Source organism: Phyllobates terribilis, unplaced genomic scaffold (assembly GCF_046119375.1).
Source record: "Phyllobates terribilis strain yellow unplaced genomic scaffold, ASM4611937v1 Scaffold_1__5_contigs__length_1240528914, whole genome shotgun sequence".
Lineage (NCBI taxonomy): Eukaryota > Metazoa > Chordata > Amphibia > Anura > Dendrobatidae > Phyllobates > Phyllobates terribilis.
This window is the reverse complement of record NW_027362761.1, coordinates 313,476,946-313,501,766: the sequence shown is the minus strand read 5'-3', so window position 1 is coordinate 313,501,766 and position 24,821 is coordinate 313,476,946. Positions and strand designations below refer to the sequence as shown.

The 24,821-nt window shown below is 41.6% G+C and overlaps 1 protein-coding gene across 2 annotated transcripts in view; it reads left to right on the top strand.

Annotated features, from left to right (window-relative positions):
• Nucleotides 1-24,821, top strand: part of DGCR2 (DiGeorge syndrome critical region gene 2) — a 91,744-nt gene that overhangs the window by 18,264 nt on the left and 48,659 nt on the right. Inside the window, exons 2-3 of one of the 2 annotated variants that reach the window (XM_073674785.1) lie at nucleotides 4,703-4,735; nucleotides 13,277-13,399. In XM_073674785.1, the coding sequence (XP_073530886.1) occupies nucleotides 4,703-4,735; nucleotides 13,277-13,399 (156 nt within the window). The remainder of the gene's footprint in view (nucleotides 1-4,702; nucleotides 4,736-13,276; nucleotides 13,400-24,821) is intronic. The other variant, XM_073674793.1, reaches the window with a different exon arrangement.

Genomic DNA, 24,821 nt, shown 5'->3' with positions numbered 1-24,821 from the left:
ATGGGGCATTATAAAGACAGGGGAGTGATATCCTGCATGGGGCATTATATGGGGGGGTGACATGCTGCATGGGGCATTATATGGGTGGGGGGGTGACATGCTGCATGGGGCATTATAAAGACAGGGGAGTGATATCCTGCATGGGGCATTATATGGGGGGGGGGTGACATGCTGCATGGGGCATTATAAAGACAGGGGAGTGATATCCTGCATGGGGCATTATATGGGGGGGTGACATGCTGCATGGGGCATTATATGGGTGGGGGGGTGACATGCTGCATGGGGCATTATATGGGTGGGGGGGTGACATGCTGCATGGGGCATTATAAAGACAGGGGAGTGATATCCTGCATGGGGCATTATATGGGGGGGTGACATGCTGCATGGGGCATTATATGGGGGGGGGTGACATGCTGCATGGGGCATTATAAAGACAGGGGAGTGATATCCTGCATGGGGCATTATATGGGGGGGTGACATGCTGCATGGGGCATTATATGGGTGGGGGGGTGACATGCTGCATGGGACATTATAAAGACAGGGGAGTGATATCCTGCATGGGGCATTATATGGGGGGGGGGGGGTGACATGCTGCATGGGGCATTATATGGGTGGGGGGGTGACATGCTGCATGGGGCATTATAAAGACAGGGGAGTGATATCCTGCATGGGGCATTATATGGGGGGGTGACATGCTGCATGGGGCATTATAAAGACAGGGGAGTGATATCCTGCATGGGGCATTATATGGGGGGGTGACATGCTGCATGGGGCATTATAAAGACAGGGGAGTGACATCCTGCATGGGGCATTATATGGGGGGGAAGGGACATGCTGCATGGGGCATTATAAGGGGGAAACAGCCTGCCTATTGGGGACATTTACCTGCCTATTGGGGACCTATGCTGCCTATTGGGTACAGTTACCTACCTATTGAAATACCGGTTGATTTAACTTTACTTGTTCTTCATTTTAAATATTGTATTTGTTCCTGTATTGTTTTTTTTTACTACAAAATAAGATATGTGCAGTGTGCATAGGAATTTGTTCATAGTTTTTTAAAAAAACTATATTCCGGCCCTCCAATGGTCTGAGGGACCGTGAACTGGCCCCCTGTTTAATAAGTTAGAGGACCGCTGATATAGGCATACAGTAGGACAGGTTGCCTCAGCTCTGTTTCTCGGAGTCGTCGCCCCCCCCCCCCCCCCATCTAGCATTTTGTGTCTGGTTATACATCATTAGTATTAGAAAAGCTCCCCAAATCCTCAGATTGTGGGGATAGTTCCTGCATGCAGTCTTCAGGGTTCTCCAGGTTCAAAGGTCTTCCATAGGAGAGAAGCGGATTCAAGCTCCTTTTTATCACACACAAATATGGACTGTTGAGTATGGAGATCCCCGAATGCTGTGTTGAGATTGTGGTAAACGTACCTGAGACTGCTGTCACAGATAAATGAAATAGATATGTATACAGGTTCTGCCGCTCTTTACATGTCAGAAATTGCCCTTGCCTTGTCAGATCTCCTCGCTCTCGCCCCTGACTCTCATTGATCTTATTGAGTTCTGGTGTCATCGCTCCTGTCAGAAAAATTGTTTGATATCAAAGAACCTGTAGTAAGGAAGATATAGTCAGTAACTTAATGGGGCTGGGGGGTTTGTCTTTGTTCCCTAATATGCCCCCATCATGAGTGTTAGTGGCTAAGAGCTTCCAATGTGCAGCTCCCAGGCGTAGTTTGGGGAGTTTGTACTCTCTGCCTGGCATCCTAGCAGCACAGTCTGTCAGCTGCTGTCCGCCAATCCTCCTGGCAATACAGAGCGGACCAAAGCAGCACTGAGTGACAGACAGCAGCTCCCGTGCTTAGCTCAAATATCTATTAAATACATTTTTTGTTTCAAACTGTATTTATTGGATCGTAAGCACACAATGGCAGCAATCTGCCCAATGCCCCATGTAGGGGGAAGGAAATATATTTACAGAATGACAAAAAAGAAAATTGATCATGACTAACCATAAAACTGCAAGATAATGTCTAATTGTAATCTTAATGTTATCTAATTTACCACACGCTAGATCATGGAGTAGCTATAACTGTGCATATGATAGTAACAATAGTATGTGGTATCCATGGAGTCCAAATCTTCTCAAATTTAGTAATTTTATTTAAGTAAATAGCTGTTTTTCACAGTACATAATTTTCTTTACAAGTTATCACCGTATCCATCAAAATAGAGGTCTGACTCCAGCACTGTGCCCCTGGAGATGAGCCGCCATGACAATAGTTGTAGTAATTTAAAGGTAGTGTGTTTTCAAAATTTGGGAGGTTTATTAGTGATATTCTAGAGGGAAAATATAGCTGTAATGCTTGTGACTACTGAAATTACCTGGGAGACCCTATTCCAAAATCCTTGGGCAATAAGGCGGGTCTGCCATATGTGGCGATGTGTGCCAGTGGCATTACAGCCTCCGAAACAAAGGTCTGATACACCATGCAGATTCTGCTGAGAATAGTAGGGACCATATCAACACAGTGCAAGATTTGTTATGAAGTTTCCATCAGTTTTTTTGCTTGTTAAATATTAATATATAAACCTTTTATTTTTAAAATAAAATTGACTATATTAGCATTTATTTTTATTTCTTTTCTGCAGCGACTGAGATCTTCCAACTTTATTTTTTGGTGTGTATGTCAGAGCACAACACCTATACACCGCGAATACTGGTCAGCTGCCCAATTCACTGCTGTATGTGGAGTCAGGAGCCATCTTATTGCTGCCTATCATTGTGTGAGCTACAATTTCCCTGTCACCGCTGCCTACAACGATGACAGTAGGTCCAAGCACCAGGACCAAGGTGATAAGAACACGTCGGCAGCCTGCTTTTGTACTACTAATGCCAGCCTACTGATTTTTCTCACCGCTGGAAAAAGTTATCTTTGCAGCCCTGCTCCTAGCAGTGACAGCAGGGCTGTCTTCCAGCTACGACAACAGGTCAGTAGCCTGGCATTAGTAGTACATACTAGGCTGCTGACATGTTATCACTGCTGCAGTGTTCAGAGCTCAGCGGTGTAATCATCACTCTGTGCTCCGAACACTGCACACTTCTCAGAAGAGATGACTTTGTCGCTGGCTGTAGTGCTCTGTACATTCAACTTCAATGTACAGAGTTCAGTATCCAGTGATGGTAATCTCTTCTGCTGTGCTTTGCCGGCGCAGCAGTAAAGCCTCATTTAGATGTCCATGCATCAGACGTCTGAAATAGACTTTACTTTACACTGACTGAATAGAGCTTTCTTTAAAAAAAGATAAATCTATTTAAAAAAAAAAAAAATTACAATAAATTTATTTGGTATTGCTGCATCTGTAAAAGTCTGGCCTATCAAAATATAAAAATTACCCCTTACAGTAAATGGCAATAAAATAAATACAATAAACAGAAAAATAATCAAAACTCAAATTATTATTTTTTCCATTCACCACACATCCCTCAAAAATGTAATAAAAAGCGATCAAAGCATTGCATGACCTCGATAATGATATCAATAAAAACGTTAGCTCACCACGCAAAAAACAAACTCCAATACATCTCAATCGACAGGAAATTAAATGTATATGGAGGTTGTGGGCACAAATAATGCCGTTCACTCTGCAATGATGACATACGGATAGTGCTCAGCATGACAGGAGACAGTCCAAAAAATTTGCCTTGGAAGGAAGAAAAAACAAAAGTGTCTTTGATCTTTAATTTAAAATAAAACTGTAGCAGTTCTAGAATAACCGCTGGTGCATATTAGGTGATGGTTGTTTCGCGCTACTCTGCAGAAGCGCCTATATGCACAAGTTTCGTCCCGCAGTTATCCTTGCTACATTTTTATTTTAAATGAAGAAGATGCAAGACCCTTATGGTGAGATTACACATGTCAACACAAACCATGGGAAACAGAATGATTGTTAATAAGATCACGTGGTCAGCAGCACGTTCCCCATTTACATGATGATTTTTTTTTTGCGTAAATGATCTGATCACCAGGGTAGTAAGCATTTTATTACTTTGTCACATAATTGCTGGAATGTTTACATGACCTGATAATTGGGCCAATTATCTGCTTGTATAAATAGGTCATAACTGCTTTCAACTTTTTCTTTTCAAATTTGCAATTGCACTGTAATAAAAAATAAAAAAATATTTGTATGCCCTTCTTATAGTTACGTATTCATCTCCTAATGCAGCTTGAAGCTTTATGGGAGCAGCGTCTTCACTGTACGCGTGTTCCTGAGACTGTCAGTAAGCGCACAGAGCTTGTGTAAGCCGAGGCTGTAATAACCCAAGCACTGGGCACCCAGCCCTACACTGCTTCAACACCTCTTCAGCATCAGCAGGGGAAGGTCATTTTTGGTAGATAATTTTACACAGATAACTATAAAAAGGCTGATCAAAATGAGTGCCAAATAAATGACCCTTTCATTTTACCCCCTCTGAAATGAATATGTTCAAAAATTCTGACTTTATTTTTGGTTTAGGGAATAACTACTTTTGACATATGATCACTTTCATAACACTTTTAAATTACTAACATACCTTGTAGTTTGAGTTGATATCGCTAACCTGGAATCTAAACAAGTAACACTTCTGTTTTATACGTTGTTCTCTAAATTCCCAATGGATCATATCTTTTTTGGTAAGTGTCTTTTAAATTTTAAATTTCAGGTCCTCGAGTAGTTCTCGCAAGACTGCAATCAGGTGAGCATGCCTTAGTGTTGGTAGTGAGTAGATAGTGTATCTATTTTGGTGAATAACTGTCGCTAAAAAAAAATGACATAATTTAACAGTTGCGGCTGCCCAATAAGGCCTCATTCAGACATATGATTTTTGCACATAATTGAAAACGAACTGATTTTTTTTTGGATGGGACTTTGATCAGAGTGTGGTTCGAGCGTCCTCAGTTTTTCTCGTACGTGGAGAAAAAAAAAAAGTTTCTCCACCTTCTTCTTTCTGACATTCTGTGATAATTGGACCACATTCGGATGTCATCTGAATGCGACTTGAATTTTCCACGGACCCATAGACTGGCATTGCCAATTGTGATCTGACCCTCGGAACAAAATTGGACATGTTTCTGCGATTTTTCTTCAAACTGCTTGGTCTGTGAAAGATCACGGACATGTCATGGTCTATGGGGCCATTTACAGGTAAGAGTGCTCAGTGAAAACCACGGATAACACTCTTACACAAAAATCAGACATCTTAATGAGGCCTAACGTTGTATTTGTGTGCCTGTCTTTCTTCCCGCCCCCCAACCAAATTTTTGATTCTGAAGGTAGGGTCCCATGGTGTGGCTTATGCATGCTGCTGAAGATCACTGCCTTGGGTTGGGGTCAAATAAATGTGCGAGTTTGCAAGTAACACTCTAGTGACGCTGCAAACTTGTGTGGCATCTCCCTTACAGGTGGGCTTGACTTTAGCTGCCACGCCCTGGGATTCTACCCTAAAAAGACCACAACAGTGGCTCATATATGCAAACAATATATTTTATTAAAGGAGATTCAAATTCTTTTTCCTTATCCCTTACTAAATATGTATGTAATCTAGTGTAAATGTATTAAAAAAAACGCTTACAGATCGCCCATGTGGACTGAAATGATACTAGCCAGCTCACTTGGTGTTCCTTTCTTAATGTAAGTCTATGGAGCCTCATTTTAAGTCTCATAGACTTAGATTATAAACTCACTGTGTGAGCCGGCAAAGCTAAAAGAGCGGTTATGTGGTCCAGAAGAGGACCTGAGCGGCTCTGGAAATCAGGGAAGATGGTGATTGGTAAGTATCCTAATACGCTTACACTGCATTATATACAGTACAGACCAAAAGTTTGGACACACCTTCTCATTTAAAGATTTTTCTGTATTTTCATGGCTTTGAAAATTGTACATTCACACTGAAGGCATCAAAACTATGAATTAACACATGTGGAATTATATACTTAACAAAAAAGTATGAAACAACTGAAAATATGTCTTATATTCTAGGTTCTTCAAAGTAGCCACCTTTTGCTTTGATGGCTGCTTTGCACACTCTTTGCATTCTCTTGATGAGCTTCAAGAGGTAGTCACCGGAAATGGTCATCACTTCACAGGTGTGCCCTGTCAGGTTTAATAAGTGGGATTTCTTGCCTAATAAATGGGGTTGGGACCATCAGTTGTGTTGTGCAGAAGTCTGGTGGATACACAGCTGATAGTCCTACTGAATAGACTGTTAGCTGCTTTTTTCTTGCCATAATACAAATTCTAAGTAAAGAAAAACGAGTGGCCATCATTACTTTAAGAAATGAAGGTCAGTCAGTGCGAAAAATTGGGCAAACTTTGAAAGTGTCCCCAAGTGCAGTTGCAAAAACCATCAAGTGCTATAAAGAAACTGTCTCACATGAGGACCGCCCCAGGAAAGGAAGACCAAGAGTCACCTCTGCTTCTGAGGATAAGTTTATCCGAGTCACCAGCCTCAGAAATCGCAGGTTAACAGCAGCTCAGATTAGAGACCAGGTCAATGCCACACAGAGTTCTAGCAGCAGACACATCTCTACAACAACTGTTAAGAGGAGACTTTGTGCAGCAGGCCTTCATGGTAAAATAGCTGCTAGGAAACCACTGATAAAGGACAGGCAACAAGCAGAAGAGACTTGTTTGGGCTAAAGAACACAAGGAATGGACATTAGACCAGTGGAAATCTGTGCTTTGGTCTGATGAGTCCAAATTTGAGATCTTTGGTTCCAACCACCGTGTCTTTGTGCGATGCAGAAAAGGTGAACGGATGGACTCTACATGCCTGGTTCCCACCGTGAAGCATGGAGGAGGAGGTGTGATGGTGTGGGGGTGCTTTGCTTGTGACACTGTTGGGGATTTATTCAAAATTGAAGGCATACTGAACCAGCATGGCTACCACAGCATCTTGCAGCGGCATGCTATTCCATCCGGTTTGCATTTAGTTGGACCATCATTTATTTTTCAACAGGACAATGACCCCAAACACACCTCCAGGCTGTGTAAGGCTGAGTTCACACGATGCGTATTTAATGCGTTTCCGCGGTGTTTTTGCAGTTGCGTAATTCCGCGGAAACGCATTAAAAACGCATGGTAGAAGGGCAGCAATGTTCCCCAAATGAAATCCGCATGTGCTGTGCCCATGATGCTTATTTTTCCGCAGCGTAAACGCTGCGGTCAAAAATCCGCGGCATGTCAATTAATTTTGCGGAAACGCTGCTCTTTTGCTGCCATTGACTTGCATTAGACCGCATGGAATCCGCATCACTGTATATGTTGATGCGCTTTTCATGCGGTCTAATGTGCGGATGGTACCCGGGTGCGGATGAGAGGACTCTCATCCAGACCCAGGTACCATTAAAAAAAAAAAAAAGAATAAAATAAAAAATATATATATTCTCACCTTCTGACGGCCCGCGCAGCGCTCCTGCTTGGTTCCCGGCACTTCGGGGTTGAATGAAGAAGGACCTTCGCTGACGTCAGAGTCATGTGACGGGTCACGTGACGCTGACGTCGGAAGGTCCTAAAGTCTTCACTGCCGGCAGCCGGGACCGAGCGAAGCAGGACACCGGGGGCCATCAGAGGGTAAAGTATATATTTATTTTTTATTTTTTGACATTCACACACTATATAAATCCATGCCGGTTGCATGGATTTATATAGTGTAAAGTTGACAAGCACTTTCCAAGTGATGCTAAAATCGCTTGGGAAGCGCTTGTCAACCCGCATGCGGAAATGAAAGTGAAAACCGCTTCATTTCCGCATGTCCCTGGCAGGAAACCGCATGTACAATCCGCATGCGTTTTTTCCTGCCAGAGATGCAGAAACGCTCAGGAAAAAATCCTGAGCATTTCTGCATCGTGTGCACATACCCTAAGGGCTATTTGACCAAGAAGGAGAGTGATGGGGTGCTACGCCAGATGACCTGGCCTCCACAGTCACCAGACCTGAACCCAATCGAGATGGTTTGGGGTGGGCTGGACCGCAGAGTGAAGGCAAAAGGGCCAACAAGTGCTAAGCATCTCTGGGAACTCCTTCAAGATTGTTGGAAGACCATTTCCGGTGACTACCTCTTGAAGATCATCAAGAGAATGCCAAGAGTGTGCAAAGCAGCCATCAAAGCAAAAGGTGGCTACTTTGAAGAACCTAGAATATAAGACATATTTTCAGTTGTTTCACACTTTGTTGTTAAGTATATAATTCCACATGTGTTAATTCATAGTTTTGATGCCTTCAGTGTGAATGTACAATTTTCATAGTCATGAAAATACAGAAAAATCTTTAAATGAGGTGTATCCAAACTTTTGGTCTGTACTGTAAATAACAAGGATGGTTTAGGGGGAAATTTGCAGAGGCTTCTTTTAGGTATTTTTTTTCTTCTGGTAACAGTGCACATATTTGTAGACTGAAAAAGGTGTACTTCTTGGGCTTCCCCCCCCCCCCCCCCCCTTTTTTAGGCCATGTTCACACGTGTTTTTTTTTTCAGCGTTTATTGATACATTTTTTATGCAAATTTTCTGCTGCGTTTTGCAGTACCAGCAAAGTCTATGAAATTCCAGAAATCTCATGCACATCATGGTATTTTTTGTTCAGGATTTTGTGCTTTGTATGTTTTTTTTTGCAAAATAGAGCATGTCACTTCTTTCAGCGTTTTTTCACCCATTGGAAGTAATGGGTGGTGAAACAAACGCTGAAAAAAACGCACCAAAAACACATGTCAGGTTTTTCAGTGTTTTTTGTGCTATAACCAGAATGAGATTTTTTTTTTCACTGAACATTATGTACATGCATATTAGAGACAAAAGGGCAGTGAAAAAACGCACCAAAAAATAATCAAAACAGCAAGAAAAATCCTGAACAACATCCTGGCAAGAGATCAGGTTTTACTGCAGAAAAATGCAGAAAAAACTATAGTGTGTGAACATAGCCTTATATTCTAAGCTACAAGAAATGCTTGTAAAATTATTCTTTATTTTTTTTCTGTGTATGCATGTATGGCACAATACTCCTTGTACAGGTCTTCCTGGTCGATAGATGCTCCTTTTTCACTCTGGCCACGAGATACGGCTCTTGAACAGAGAAGTGTTCTCATTTATGGCTGTGCCCCCAATGTCATAATTGACTTCTGTTTCTCTGTTCCATTTCAGCAAAAGAGAAACCGAAATCCTTTGGATAACTGAGTCAGTATGGTCCTTCTGGTTCCTCTGGGATTTATTTGCAACAGATCGATCATTCACATGATTTCCATTTTACTGTTCTGCAAAGCCGCAGATGGGAATAGATCCTGATTAGTGATGAGCGAGCGTGCTTGGATATCGGGTGTTATCCAAGTATCTTGGGCGTGCTCAAGTAATATGTTCAAGCCCCCGCGGCAGCATGTTTCACAGCTGTTTGAGAGCCGCAACACATGGTGGGATTCCCTAACAAACAGGCAATCCCTGTATGTGTTGTGGCTGCCTAACAGCTGCGAAACATGCAGCTGCGGGGACTCGAATTTATTACTTGAGCATGCTCCTGATACACCATTCCCCTGCACAGCACAGCTCAGACAAGTGTATAGTGGCCAAGGTCGGGTACTTCACATCCGCCTCTATTCAAATGAAAAAGGCTGGATCTGCAGTACCCCGATATAGAGTTGTTGTAGCTGTGGTGTTTCACTCCCCAACTGATCACATCCGGCTACCACAGTCACCAGGAACAGCTGATCAGCTGTCACCCCCCTCTGATATGATATTGATGACCTATATGGAGTGTAAGCCTTCAGTATGAAAGTATTGGACAAGCCCTATAAATATTTGGGAATGGTTCCTCATTTTTGTGATTTTTATTTACTTTGGGACCAGTGCAAAGAACAGTGTCTGAATGTGTGAGACGTGTATTATGGTAACCAGTAACTGATGTGCCCTGCTGATCCATTCAGATCCATGGCTCTGAAACTCCACGTTGCTCTGTGCTATCTCCTATAGTGCCATCGACTTCGATAGAGCGGGAATGTGTGACCTGTTGCTCTATTTAACTCCTGACTTCCCTGTGGTCTTGATGTCAGGAAGGGACATGTTCCCTGGTGTGTGTGTGTGTTGGTTTCAAATTTTGGGACCCACTGATTTAACATAGGATTCCCTTTGCTTTGCATTCTCTTTTGTTTATAGCGTTTGACAGTTGGACTCCATCCGCTCTTTTGGGAAATCCCATGAATATGCGATGTATGTTGCATATCATAGAGAAGATTCCTGAACAGCTTGGTTAGAACTAAAAGTGATTGTGAGGATTGTGATATTGATGATCAATATCAGATCAGTGGAGGTCTAACGCCTGACACCCCAATCGATTTTCATTATGTTTTTACCACTTCAGGAGCGGCTGAATGTTAGTAGTGGGAACAAGGGAAAGCTAATACAGTGCATGGAGCCTTGCTGCTCCTTCTCCATACACTATTTATCTGACTGCTGATAACAGCTGATCGGTGGGGGTCAGGCATCTCCTAACAATGTTGCCGTCACTATGCGGCTGAAAACCTCAGCAGCCCTGTGCTGCTGTGTTTCTTCCACTGTTTCACTGCAAAATCCCTTTATCTTGCAGGGAAAAAGCTGTTTTATGTGCAAGACTGAGCGGACGATCCTAATGTCTTCTCTGCTTTGTGTGTGAACGCAACCTTAGAATAAGTCAATATGTGAGGCCTGGATAACCTTAGCATTGGTCATTTCTATTTTTGAAAAGCATTCGGCTGCAGGGAAAACTACATGTCTGGACCTTTTTTTTTTCCCTCTTATGTGGCATATAATTCCACTATCTTTGCACATTGGGAGCCTGGCATGTTGATGGCCTTTTGCTGGGCATTTAGATCTGAGCAAATTGGCATCATTAGACTGGCTGATTGGAGTGCAGTGTGCAGACACTAGTACAGTTATATCCTTATATTCAATTGTTACATGATATTCTGTTCTGTTTATAAAACTTATTTTATTTATCAGTCTTGTGACAGCTGCTGACCAACTGTCTGCACCTAGTGGATTTGTATGCAGCAAGTTCTAGTTGTCTATAGTGCTTTCTGGCTGGTTACCCACAAACCCATATTTTATAGGGACAAACACTTGATTGTCATGCTGTAAGGATTTCTGAAAATGTCTGGTAGAAATAGTTTTTTCAATATCTGATAGAAAAATATGCGGCTTTAACTACCTCCTGTCCAAAGACAAGCAGACTAAACTTATGTTCACACAAGCATCATGGCAAACCGTAGTAGGTGTAATAATAATATTAGCAAATATCTCCAATTAGAAATGTTGTATAGTTTTTCTGATAAACTACATGGCTAATCTCATGTGCAGGACATTGTAGTAGCTTAGATATCCATGGCTATGACCACTAACATCTAGATAACTGTTCCTATATGGTTGTAACCATGGATATCTAAGCTACTGCAGTGCTCTACACATGGGACAAGCGACATAGCAAATCAGGAGAACTATGCTACATTTCTAATTGGGGGTATTTGCTAATATTATTATTACTTCTAGTACGTACTGGGATAGGATCTCGGAGATGGAAATACCCCTTTAGGCTGTGTGCCCACGTAGCGTTTTACAAGCATTTATGCTGCGGAATTTCCACAGCATAAACGCTTGGTAATCCGCCCCCCCCCCCATGGTCCCCAATGACAAGCCGCACTTTCATTGCCCATGTTGCTGATTTTTCCGGAGCGTTTATGCTGCGCTCAAAAATCCGCAGCATGTCCATTAATTTTGCGGACACGCAGCGTAATCGCCGCCATTGACTTGCATTGGACCGCGTGACATCCGCATCACTGCATTTGCACATGCGGATATCACATGGTTCAATGTGCGGATGGTACCCAAGTGTGGAGGAGAGAAGACTCTCATCCAGACCTGGGTACCATAGAAACTGTAAAAAATAAAGTTTATACTCGCCTTCCGATGTCTTCCCGGTGTTTTGTCTGCTCCGTCCGGTGTCTTGCAATGTTCGCGTTGATGTGAAGGACCTGCCATGATGTCACTGAGTCATGTGACCCATCACATGGCTCAGTGACGTCACCGCAGGTCCTTCACACCCCCGCAAGCAGTGAAAGACAGCGGACGGAGCAGACAAAACACCGGGAAGACATCGGAAGGTGAGTATAAACTTTATTTTTCTTTATTTTTCACCATTCTTATTCTTTTTTTTAACTAACTTGGTCACACTACTATAAATCCATGCCGGTTGCATGGATTTATGTAGTGAGAACAAGTTGTCAATCACTTTCCAAGTGATGCTAAAATCGCTTGGAAAAGCGCTTGATAACCCGCATGCAGAAATGCATGCAAAAACGCTTCACAAACGCTTCTACCTGGCGGGAAAACCGCATGTAAAATCCGCATGCGTTTTTCCTGCCAGGGAGAAGCGTAAAAAATATGCAGCATTTCTGCATCGTGGGCACATAGCCTTAGGGATTCTGTCAGTGGTACACGTTGTACAACCCTTGCTATCAAAAGTGATGGGACGCCTGGTGGTGCCTCTGAACTCAAGCCTTGAAGACAACAGTCTCACTTTATTTGCCGAGTTTGGTATTCCCTGAAAATTCAACCTCCTCTTTAACATAGAAACTTGCTAAATGTGTATTAAGTTATTGTAAGTAATGTAAAGGTTTCTGGAAGTTTAATTGGATCATCATCGATTAAGGCCATGTTCTCATGATGCGATTGTGCTGGTTTCTTTGCCTCAGTTTTCTTGAAATTTTAGTAAAAAAACATAACGATATTACAGCGATTTTGGAAAATAGCAAAAAAGCGCAGATTAATTGCATTATGTGAATGTGTCTTCAATGTATAACAGTGCATCATAATAATTAAAGCCATAAAATATTGGATTGTGTGACTGCTATACTTATATGGCTACAAACTGCTGTGTGACCAATAGATCCAGTCTTCTGGACATCGGTGACTCCTGCCTGTGTGTCATGGATGGAACAAGTTGGCTTATATCACAAATTCAATCTAACTTATTAGGCTTTTTTTTTTTCAAATCTAATCAACTCAGTCAACTTATTGGCATAGCATGCTTGGTTTATTGAGATCAGGAGGCGGTTTGCTTTTCGGGCAAACAGTCCATGAACTACATCAAATTGGTATGGTGAGATTAGTATTGCGGCTGTGCTTGAGGCTTTTTTTATTTTGTTTTAAACCTCTGAACATTATTGTATATTAGATTTTGAATTTATTGTTTACTCTAAATAAGTTATTTTTTCTTATTCTAGAACTGCGCTGCACACATGTGCAGTTTGCATGCCACAGTGGAGCGATCCAGTGTATTCCTCTACAGTGGCAGTGTGATGGTTGGCCAACCTGCGAGGATGAAAGCGATGAGGTTAACTGTCCGGGTAAGTGCACAGACAGCTTCAGGCCAGTCTCCTAGTTTCAGAAATTCAAAATCTTAAATTGTAATTGAGGGCCTACTTGTTTATTGCCTATCTATTTTATTCAATGTTTATGGGGGCTTTTAGGGGACTACCACAGGGAGAGAGATGACAATAACAGGTTGTGATCTTTCTTCCTCCATTAATGAGGTTAATGAGCTAAGCTATATTTTTAAACCAAGTAATAATGATTTATTAGCCTTAAAGGGGTCATCCATTTTCAGTAAAGTAGTCCCGAACTATGTAAAAATAAATGTCTAAAATAAGTCTGCAGGTACTCTCCTTACCAAGGTCCAGTGTCAGATCCCCAATGCTGGTCTAGTCCTGGTGTTTAGGTTTTGAAGTCACGTCAACAGGGCGCATCATCCACTCTAGCCAGTCACTGAGGTCCGCAGTAATGCCTAGATTGACAGCACTCAACATAGTGCACCTCTACTGCCAAAACACCGGGACTGGAGAAGTAGTGGAGAGCCAGTGCTGGATCCAGGGAGGGCAAGGACCTGCTTAGTTTGTTTTAGGTTTTTCACACAGCTTAGGGCCCACAACCCCTTTTAAGCCTCATTCAGACATCCATTTGAAAACAATTATGTTTGGATCAAAAGGCCCTCAGTCATTCTGCACATCACTGTCTGAATGTTGAGGCTTTAAATAATCATCCAATCAGTGGATAGGTGTTAACAGTTCGATTGTTGTGGTTCCTCCTGCTGGGACCCCCACCAGTTGTCAGCACAGGGGACGTCTTGCTTATATAAGTGCCATAAATTTTGAATTGAGTGACAGGACACAGGTATTATTGATTGCTCCATAGAACTTCTGTCGGTAATCTTGGGATTAGAGAAGAATGGGGGACATTTGTAGAATGGAATACCCCTTCCATCTCAAAACTATCAAGCCGACTTTCTAAACCATATACAGTACAGACCAAAAGTTTGGACACACCCCCTCATTTAAATTTTTTTTTCTGTATTTCCATGACTACGAAAATTGTACATTCACACTGAAGGCTTCAAAACTATGAATTAACACATGTGGAATTATATACTTAACAAAAAAGTGTGAAACAACTGAAAATATGTCTTATATTCTAGGTTCTTCAAAGTAGCCACCTTTTGCTTTGATGGCTGCTTTGCACACTCTTGGCATTCTCTTGATGATCTTCAAGAGGTAGTCACCGGAAATGGTCTTCCAACAATCTTGAAGGAGTTCCCAGAGATGCTTAGCACTTGTTGGCCCTTTTGCCTTCACTCTGCGGTCCAGCTCACCCCAAACCATCTCGATTGGGTTCAGGTCTGGTGACTGTGGAGGCCAGGTCATCTGGCGTAGCACCCCATCACTCTCCTTCTTGGTCAAATAGCCCTTACACAGCCTGGAGGTGTGTTTGTGGTCATTGTTCTGTTGAAAAATAAATGATGGTCCAAATAAACGCAAACCGGATCGAATAGCATGCTGCTGCAAGATGCTGTGGTAGCCATGCTGGTTCAGTATGCCTTCAATTTTGACTAAATCCCCAACAGTGTCACCATCAAAGCACCCCCACACCATCACACCTCCTTCAACATGCTTCGCGGTGGGAACCAGGCATGTAGAGTCCATCTGTTCACCTTTTCTGCATCGCACAAAGACACGGTGGTTGGAACCAAAGATCTCAAATTTGGACTCATCAGACCAAAGCAAAGATTTCCACTGGTCTAATGTCCATTCCTTGTGTTCTTTAGCCCAAACAAGTCTCTTCTGCTTGTTGCCTGTCCTTAGCAGTGGTTTCCTAGCAGCTATTTTACCATGAAGGCCTGCTGCACAAAGTCTCCTCTTAACAGTTGTTGAAGAGATGTCTGCTCCTAGAACTCTGTGTGGCATTGACCTGGTCTCTAATCTGAGCTGCTGTTAACCTGCGATTTCTGAGGCTGGTGACTCGGATAAACATCCTCAGAAGCAGAGGTGACTCTTGGTCTTCCTTTCCTGGGGCGGTCCTCATGTGAGCCAGTTTCTTTGTAGCGCTTGATGGTTTTTGCAACTGCACTTGTGGACACTTTCAAAGTTTTCCCAATTTTTCGCACTGACTGACCTTAATTTCTTAAAGTAATGATCGCCACTCGTTTTTCTTTACTTAGCTGCTTTTTTCTTGCCATAATACAAATTCTAGCAGTCTATTCAGTAGGACTATCAGCTGTGTATCCACCAGACTTCTGCACAACACAACTGATGGTCCCAACCCCATTTATAAGGCAAGAAATCCCACTTAATAAACCTGACAGGGCACACCTGTGAAGTGAAGACCATTTCCGGTGTCTACCTCTTGAAGCTCATCAAGAGAATGCCAAGAGTGTGCAAAGCAGTCATCAAAGCAAAAGGTGGCTACTTTGAAGAACCTGGAATATAAGACATATTTTCAGTTGTTTCACACTTTTTTGTTAAGTATATAATTCCACATGTGGTAATTCATAGTTTTGATGCCTTCAGTGTGAATGTACAATTTTCATAGTTATGAAAATACAGAAAAATCTATAAATGAGAAGGTGTGTCCAAACTTTTGGTCTGTACTGTACATCAGTTAGAGAAATTGCAGTGCTCATCCTCCATTGTGTCAGGATAAAGCTTTTTCTTATGTCTAGCCTCAATGTCATACCAGATGATTCTTCCCTTCATTTGTGGAAGGGGATACATTAGATCGTAGTACTTTATGTTCCCTGGATAACATTGTCACCAACACAGCCAATACAGATGATTTAGCAACCCTACGGACTAAAGTGTATGTAAAATTAGGGAATACATTAAAGGTCATGATGAACTCTTAGGTATACACTGAGCAGTACCTACAGTTAGGTTCATATATATTTGGACAGAGACAACATTTTTCTAATTTTGGTTCTAGACATTACCACAATGAATTTTAAGCAAATCAATTCAGATGCAGTTGAAGTTCAGACTTTCAGCTTTCATTTGAGGGTATCCACATTAAAATTGGATGAAGGGTTTAGGAGTTTCAGCTCCTTAACATGTGCCACCCTGTTTTTAAAGGGACCAAAAGTAATTGAACAGATTAAATAATTGTAAATAAAATGTTCATTTCTAGTACTTGGTTGAAACGCCTTTGTTGGCAATGACTGCCTGAAGTCTTGAACTCATGGACATCACCAGTCGCTGTGTTTCCTCCTTTTTGATGCTCTGCCAGTTCTTCACTGCGGTGGTTTTCAGTTGCTGTTTGTTTGTGGGCCTTTCTGTCTGAAGTTTAGTCTTTAACAAGTGAAGTGCATGCTCAATTGGGTTGAGATCAGGTGACTGACTTGGCTATTCAAGAATATTCCACTTCTTTGCTTTAATAAACTCCTGGGTTGCTTTGGCTTTGTTTTGTGTCATTGGTCGTCGTTTCATACTACAGATGGACAATCAGTTTGGCTGCATTCGGCTGGATCTGAGCACAGTATGGCTCTGAATACATCAGAATTCATTCAGCTGCCTCTGTCCTGTGTCACATCATCAATAAACACTAGTGACCCAGTGTCACTGGCAGCCATGCATGCCCAAGCCATCACACTGCCTCCGCCGTGTTTTACAGATGATGTGGTATGCTTTGGATCATGAGCTGTACCACGCCTTTGCCATACTTTTCTCTTTCCATCATTCTGGTAGAGGTTGATCTTGGTTTCATCTGTCCAATGAATGTTCTTCCAGAACTGTGCTGGCTTTTTTAGATGTGTTTTTTTTAAGCAAAGTCCAGTCTAGGCTTTTTATTCTTGATGCTTATGAGTGGCTTGCACAGTGAACCCTCTGTATTTACTTTCATGCAGTCTTCTCTTTATGGTAGATTTGGAAATTGATACGCCTACCTCCTGGAGAGTGTTGTTCACTTGGTTGGCTGTTGTGAAGGGGTTCTCTTCACCATGGAGATTATTCTGCGATCATCCACCACTGTTGTCTTCCGTGGGCGCCCAGGTCTTTTTGCATTGATGAGTTCACCAGTGCTTTCTTTCTTTCTCAGGATGTACCAAACTGTAGATTTTGCCACTCCTAATATTGTAGCAATTTCTCGGATGTTTTTTTTCTGTTTTTGCAGCTTAAGGATGGCTTGTTTCACCTGCATTCACCTGCGCTCCTTTGACCGCATGTTTACTTCACAGCAAAACCTTCCAAATCCAAGCACCACACCTCAAATCAACTCCAGGCCTTTTATCTGCTTAATTGAGAATGACATAACGAAGGGATTGCCCACACCTGTCCATGAAATAGCCTTGGAGTCAATTGTCCAATTACTTTTGGTCCCTTTAAAAACAGGGTGGCACATGTTAAGGAGCTGAAACTCCTAAACCCTTCATCCAATTTTAATGTGGATACCCTCAAATGAAAGCTGAAAGTCTGAACTTCAACTGCATCTGAATTGTTTTGTTTCAAATTCATTGTGGTAATGTCTAGAACCAAAATTAGGAAAATGTTGTCTCTGTCCAAATATATATGGACCTAACTGTATAACTGGTTTTAAGCCGCTCTTTTTATTGAATACGCCACTGGACAGCCCCAGATTGGAAATTTGTCTAAATATAACATAGTAGTAAAAACCCTCAGAAGGGTTCTTAACCCCTTAAGTGACCGGACATATCCCATTTATTTTGAGATTGTGTTTTCGTGACACATTATACTTTATAATAATGGTAACCTTGGGTTGATATGTTTTGCATTTATTTATAAGAATATCAGAATATTTACAAAAATGTAAAAAATAAAAATAAAAATGCAATTTTCAAATTTTGAATGATTATCCCTTTAATTCAGCTAGTCATACCACACAAAAAGATTAATCAATAACATTTCCCTCATGTCTGCTTGACATCGGCACCATTTGTAAAATGTTGTTTTTTTTTTGTTAGCATTTTAGAAGGCTTAAAAATGTAGCAGTAATTTTTCATTTATTTTCAAGGAAATATGCAAAACTTATTTTTATAGGGGCCTGTTCAGTTTTGAAGTGACTTTGGTGGTCCTATATATTGTAAACCACCCAAAAGTCATACCATTTTAAAAACTACACCCCTCCAAGTATTCAAAACTGCTTTCATGTAATTCATTAACCCTTCAGGTGCTTTTTAGGAATTAATGCAAAGTGGCTTTGCATGCACGTGGCTTCTTACTCTCCCATCATTGAACATCTGAAGTCGGGTGTAACCGTGCTGGCTTCAGAGAGGCGCACTGTGCAAGATCGGAGGTCTCTGCACTTCTGATCATGTGCAGTGCGCCTCTCTGAAGCCGGCACGGTTACACCCGACTTTAGACTATCAATGAGGAGAGGGAAGAAGCTGCACGGACGTGTGAGTTAAGTATAGCGCTAGCGATGACGCCGTCACATAGAGGTTATGTTATCACTCCCATAGGTGGCTAACTGGGCCGACTAGTCAGGGGACACAAACGCCCCCTCGACTAGTTCTATTTAATGCTGGAAACAAATCATCCTTTTTAACACCTCTGTATTTAATGTTAGATTGGGTTCACAGGATCTCAAAGGCCCAAGAGACCACTTGACACAAATTCACTTCTCATCAAGTCAAATATCGTCTGCGCCAAAAATCCCACCAATTTTAAAAACCTTCCAAATTTGTATTGCCTTTCGTCTACAACTTTGAAAGCAATTTCAGTTGATCACTATTGCCCTCGGAAAAAAATCATCAAATATAAATGAGGCCTTTCTGCCAAGCTAATTGTATCCAGGAGCAGATCTCTGCATATTCGCTCCAAGAAGGGATGCAATCTGCAGATTGTGCCCTCACCTGACTCTAGCATCGGGCTTTGGCAACATAGTCATTGTTAATACAAATGTGCTGGAACTAATAAGTTAAGTTATTTTACCAGCTAGATTTTTCATAGCAAGATCCTGGAAGACTGCATTGAACCGATAGATTCCAGAAACTCAGTATGTCCACATGATCAGTATTTGCAGCAGAAATATCTGCAACAAATGCTTAAGTGTTTACACAAGAAAAAGCTGCGTAACATGCACACATTTTTGCTGAGTTCCCCCCCCCATTCATTAGAATAGCTGAAAAACGCTGAAAGAATTGACATGCTGTTGATTTGAAACTGCTTCAAACCTGCAAGGAAAAAATAATCAGTGTGTGCATGAGACTTCAGGAATTTCCTTCACTTTGCTGGTAATAGGAAATTCTTCAGTTTTTGTGTCTAAACTGCACAGAAAAAAATGGAACCCAAACGGAGCAAATGGTTAACGTGTGCAAATACCCTAACTTTGGTGAAAATTTTGACATGGACCTTGCAAAATAAACAACATAAAAACACAAAAGACCAGGAACTGCTATTTAGTGATGTTTGGCTCTGTATCCCACGTACATCTCAATCCTAAAATGTCAGAATTCACATATGGATTTCATTACCTCTTTAACCAGGTGACTGTGTCTTGCATAAATACTTAATGTATCTTGGTTTAGAAACGGGTTGTAAATTGATGATGTTGTACCCATACCATGTCCTCTCACCTTTCTATAGGTCTGATGCATGACATGCTGAATATATGTAATCTGTGGTAAGATAAAGGTATTGTTGTCCAGATAGACCATGGAGTTTGTGTTCTCTCCCACCTCCATGCTTCCATGTCACCTGTATAAATGGTCTTACTGTGAGGTGACTTCTAAAGCTTACTCCACGATATGTATACAGTTATGACATTTAATTCTATACTATGCTTATAATTAAAACCTTAATAAAATCTATAGCTCGTATTAATCAATAAAGCGTAAACTTCATTTCCACTGATCCAACTTGTTCTCTCCTCTCGGGTGCAAGATGCAAGAACAGATCACATAGTTTGCGATGAGACGGTTCACATTCATCAGGAACATCAGTTGTTGCTCCCGACCCTTCAAGAAGTCACATCATACTTAGCATTTTCTGATTTATCTCGATCTGTCTCAACAGTTTAACCCCTTTAAAGCCCATGGCGTACTAATACGCGTCTGTGCCCTGGGACTTAAGAGCCTTACCCGTATTAGTACGTCATCGCGCGCGCACACAGGCTGTGCGGGCGCGATCGCCGCCGGGTGTCAGCTCATTGTCACAGTTGACACCCGGTACTATGTGCAGGGAGCGGTCCCGCACCGCTCCCGGCACATTAACCCCCACAATGCTGTGAATGAAATCGATCGCAGAATTGCGGTGGCTAAGGGGAGGTGATCGCGATACTCCCCTCCTCTTCCGGCCTCCAGTACTGTCGCGATACTCCCCTCCTCTTCCGGCCTCCAGTACTGTCTGCCGCGGCTTCCCGGGTGTTGCCATGACGACCCGATGTCGTCATGACAACATCCAGGTCACCAGACAGCAGGAAGATTTTTTGGTCATGCGCAGTGCATGACCAAACAATCTTCTCACTGTGCAGAGCTGACTGCCTGCATAGCACAGGGATTGTGCTCCATCCCTATGCTATGCAGGTGATTAGAATAAAAAAAAGTGAAAGTCCCAGAGTGGAGTGGGACAAAGTAAAGTAAAAAAAAAAAAATTGTAAAAATATTAAAAAAAATAAAAAAAAATCCACCAAAAATAAAAATATAATGTACCCATCAATAAATATTATTATGAAAAACCATAAAAGTACACATATTTGGTATCGCCGCGTCCGTAACGACCTGACCTATAAAACTGTCCCACTAGTTAACCCCTTCAGTGAACACGGTAAAAAAAAAAAATGCAATGCTTTATCATACCGCCAAACAAAAAAATGGAATAACACGCGATCAAAAGGACGAATATAAATAAAAATGTTACTGCTGAAAACGTCATCTTGTCCCGCAAAAAACAAGCCGCCATACAGCTCGATCATCCGAAAAATAAAAAAGTTATAAATAAAGAATAAAGCGATGCAAAAATTTTTTTTTTTCTATAAAATAGCTTTTATTGTGTAAAAGCGCCAAAACATAGAAAAACTATATAAATGTGGTACCGCTGTAAATGTACTGACCCGAAGAATAAAGCTACCTTATCAATTTTACCACACGCGGAGTAGAATAAATTTTTTAAAAAAAATAAAATAAAAAAAAATTCCTGAATTGTTGGTTTTTGTTTATTCTGCCTCCCAAAAGCTGGAATAGAAAGCGATCAAAAAATGTCACGTGCCTGAAAATGGCACCAATAAAAACGTCAACTCATCCCGCAAAAAACGAGCCTCATATGACTCTGTTGGCCAAAATATGGAAAAATGATAGCTCTCAAAATATGGCGATGCCAAAACTAGATTTTACAAAATGTGTCTTTTAGTGTGTGACAGCTGTCAATCATAAAAACCCGATATCATTCTGGTTTCTCTGTAGTCGCACCGACCCGAAAAATAAAGTCGTCTAATCACTTATACCGCACTAGGAACGGCGTAAAAAATAAACGCTAGGGCTGGGGTTGGGGTTAGGGTTGTGCTAATGTTAGGGTAGGGTTAGGGTTGGGGTTAGGGTTGTTTTTTTTTTTTTTTTCAAAGGTAAAAAAAAATAAAAAATGACGATATGGCAACTAGTGTTGAACGCAAGTGCTCGCTATTTGAGATTGCATCGGGTGCTTGGATATGCATTGAGTATCGCGGGTGCTCGAGTCTCCGCCCCATATGCTTAGCGGCCAAAAAAACCTAGCGAGGATTGCCTGCCATGCACGAGCGATCCCCCGCATGTTTTTTTTGGGATGTCTATTAACCTTGAAACATGCAGGCGGGGACTCGAGCATTTCACTTGAGCACCCGTGATACATGGTGCATACCTGAGCACCCGATGCAAACTCAAGTAGCGAGCACTTGCGCTCAAGACTAATGACAACTTATTCAATATGATGACCTAATGTCATCAAATTCTGTGTCGTACCTCTGGATTCAAAATGTTCACTATACCCCTTGATAAAATCCTTGAGGGGTCTAGTTTCCAAAATGGGGTCACTTGTGGGGGGGTTTCAAGTATTTAGGCACATCCGGGGCTCTCCAAACGCGACTTGGCGTCCGCTCTCGATTCCAGCCGATTTTGCATTCAAAAAGTCACACAGTGCTCCTTCCCTTCTGAACTCTGCCGTGTACCCAGACACTGTATTTTCCCCACATATGGGGTATTGGCGTACTCAGGAGAAATTGCACAAAAGTTTTTGGGATCCATTTTCTCCTCTTACCCTTGTGAAAATAAAAAAATTGGGGCTAAAACATCATTTTTGTGGAAAAAGCAGGGCTGTGGAGTCGGTAAGCCACAGTTGCGACTCCGACTCCTGGATTTTATCAGGTTCCAGCTCCGACTCCGGCTCCGACTCCGACACCTTCATAACTGGCCAATTCATAACAATAAATTTACTGTTGTAAAATATTAACATCGTGCTTATTCAGTTTCTCACCATTATATAAGTAATCAGACCACTTAGAGCAAAAACTATATGTATTAGAATACAATTAGAATATAGCAAATAACTTTTATAAACTTTTCTAAACTCTTGTAAGTAAATATGCAATAAACACTGTTATGCAGTTAATAAGAAGAAATCTATAAATTTGTCCTCCGAAAAAGTATTGCCTCTGTCAGATCCTCCTTCATGGATGCCCTCAAATCTGATCTAATTATTTTGAGAGCAGAGAACAACCTCTCTACACTAACTTGGGTTGGTGGCAAAGCAGTAACCACTCAGGCAACATCTCTGACAATGTCAGGATACAGAGGAATCGCTTGTTGCACTGTTATTTTTGATGAACGGTCAAATTTCTCAATTTCTTTTAGTGCACATGAAAAATTCTGCTGAAATGTACTGGCTGTGTTCTTTGATGGGGATGACTCTTCTTCTATGCGGGAACGCTCTGCACGGTCCTTGTGATCCAAATATTTTTCGAAATTAAATTCTTCATCAGTTGATGATGAGGGTGAAGATGTGGCAGGACGACCAAATTCTTCTTGTTCCTCCTGACTGTTCTGCAACCCTTTCATCCTTACTGCTATTTCAAACAGAGCTTCTTTTCCTTTAGTTAGCTGTTGATCATCTAGAAGAATCCGATGCATTGGGTCTACATAAACAGCTGCCAAAAGAATGTTATTTTGTAATAGTAGCTCCTCTCTCCATTTCATTGATGTAGCAATTCCACTTGCAATTAACCCTCCTCTTTGGGACAGGTGAAACATCAGGTTCTTCCACTCCTTTAAGAAAATACCTGGAGTTAAGTCCTCTGCTTGTAATTTTTTAGTCACTGTAAATGGGTGCTGTAGCAATTTTTCCAGCTCAGTCACCTGATTCCACTGACTTTCATTTAGCGTCAGTTGAGGGTTAGCCATGTCTACAAGAAAGGTTTTCAGTTCAACCAAGTGCTGAATCATTAAGTACCGCCCCATCGTGTGGCTTGATCCATAATTGCCCCTTTTCCAGAACGTGTCTTAAAAATTGAGTCAACTATAGGGGTTCTGGCAACACTAGCCAATTTTCTCACCTTGCCAATCAGTGCAGCAGCATGTCCTTCTTGCAGACTGTCTCTTATAGCCAGCTGTAGCGTATGCACAACACAGCGCATGTGATGAATGAAAGAACGTATTGACAGTTTCAACAAGATCATCTAAACTATCATGTTGCTATTCATCTGAAGCAACTTCAGTTTGCTCCTCAGTTACAATACTGTGTTCCTCTATTTCAAACATTTCTGTGTCTGTGGACCCAGAATGTTCTTCTAGCTGCTGGTCACCATCATTACTCTCATTCATTAGCTTAATAGTACTTATATTTGAAGCATTGTCAGTTACGACAGAAAGAACTTGCTCTTTTTTAAGTTCATAGTCTTGCAGAACCTTTTCCACCAAGACCTGGAGAAACTCACTGGTGTGATGAGCTTTGCTGTCTTTTACTGCCAATGTCTTGGTAACTATTTCATTTTTGTCACAAACAAATCGGACATTGATGGCAAAATAGTTCACTCTGTGACGTGGGCAAAATAGTTCACTCTGTGACGTGTGCAGGCATCCATTTTAAGAAACAGAAAGCGTCCCTTGAGAGTTTTTTAAGTTCTTCCTTTTGTTTAAAAGCTTCTTCGATTACTAATTTTCTAATACTCTCTCTCTCTCCAGAGAAACACCAAGCTTGCGGGCCATTTCCCCATTCAGACACATAAAAGCTGGTCGTGAAAATAATGAAATAGGCACACTATCCTTTACAACTAGCTCTTTGATCTGTTTTTTAAATTTATCTACTGTCATTGTCACAGTAACTTTGTCACTGACAAAATATCTTGCAACTGATGGCTGCAAAGTTCTCTGCTCCTTTGTTTGGCTGGAAGAGCTGGGCACTGGTTCATTGGTTTGGATGCAGTCTTTCTCATCCACTGCTTTCAGTACTTCTGGATGAAAGCGCTGTAAATGTCTCTTTAGATTAGAAGCTCTGGTAGGAGCATTTTTATCTTTGCCTGAATATG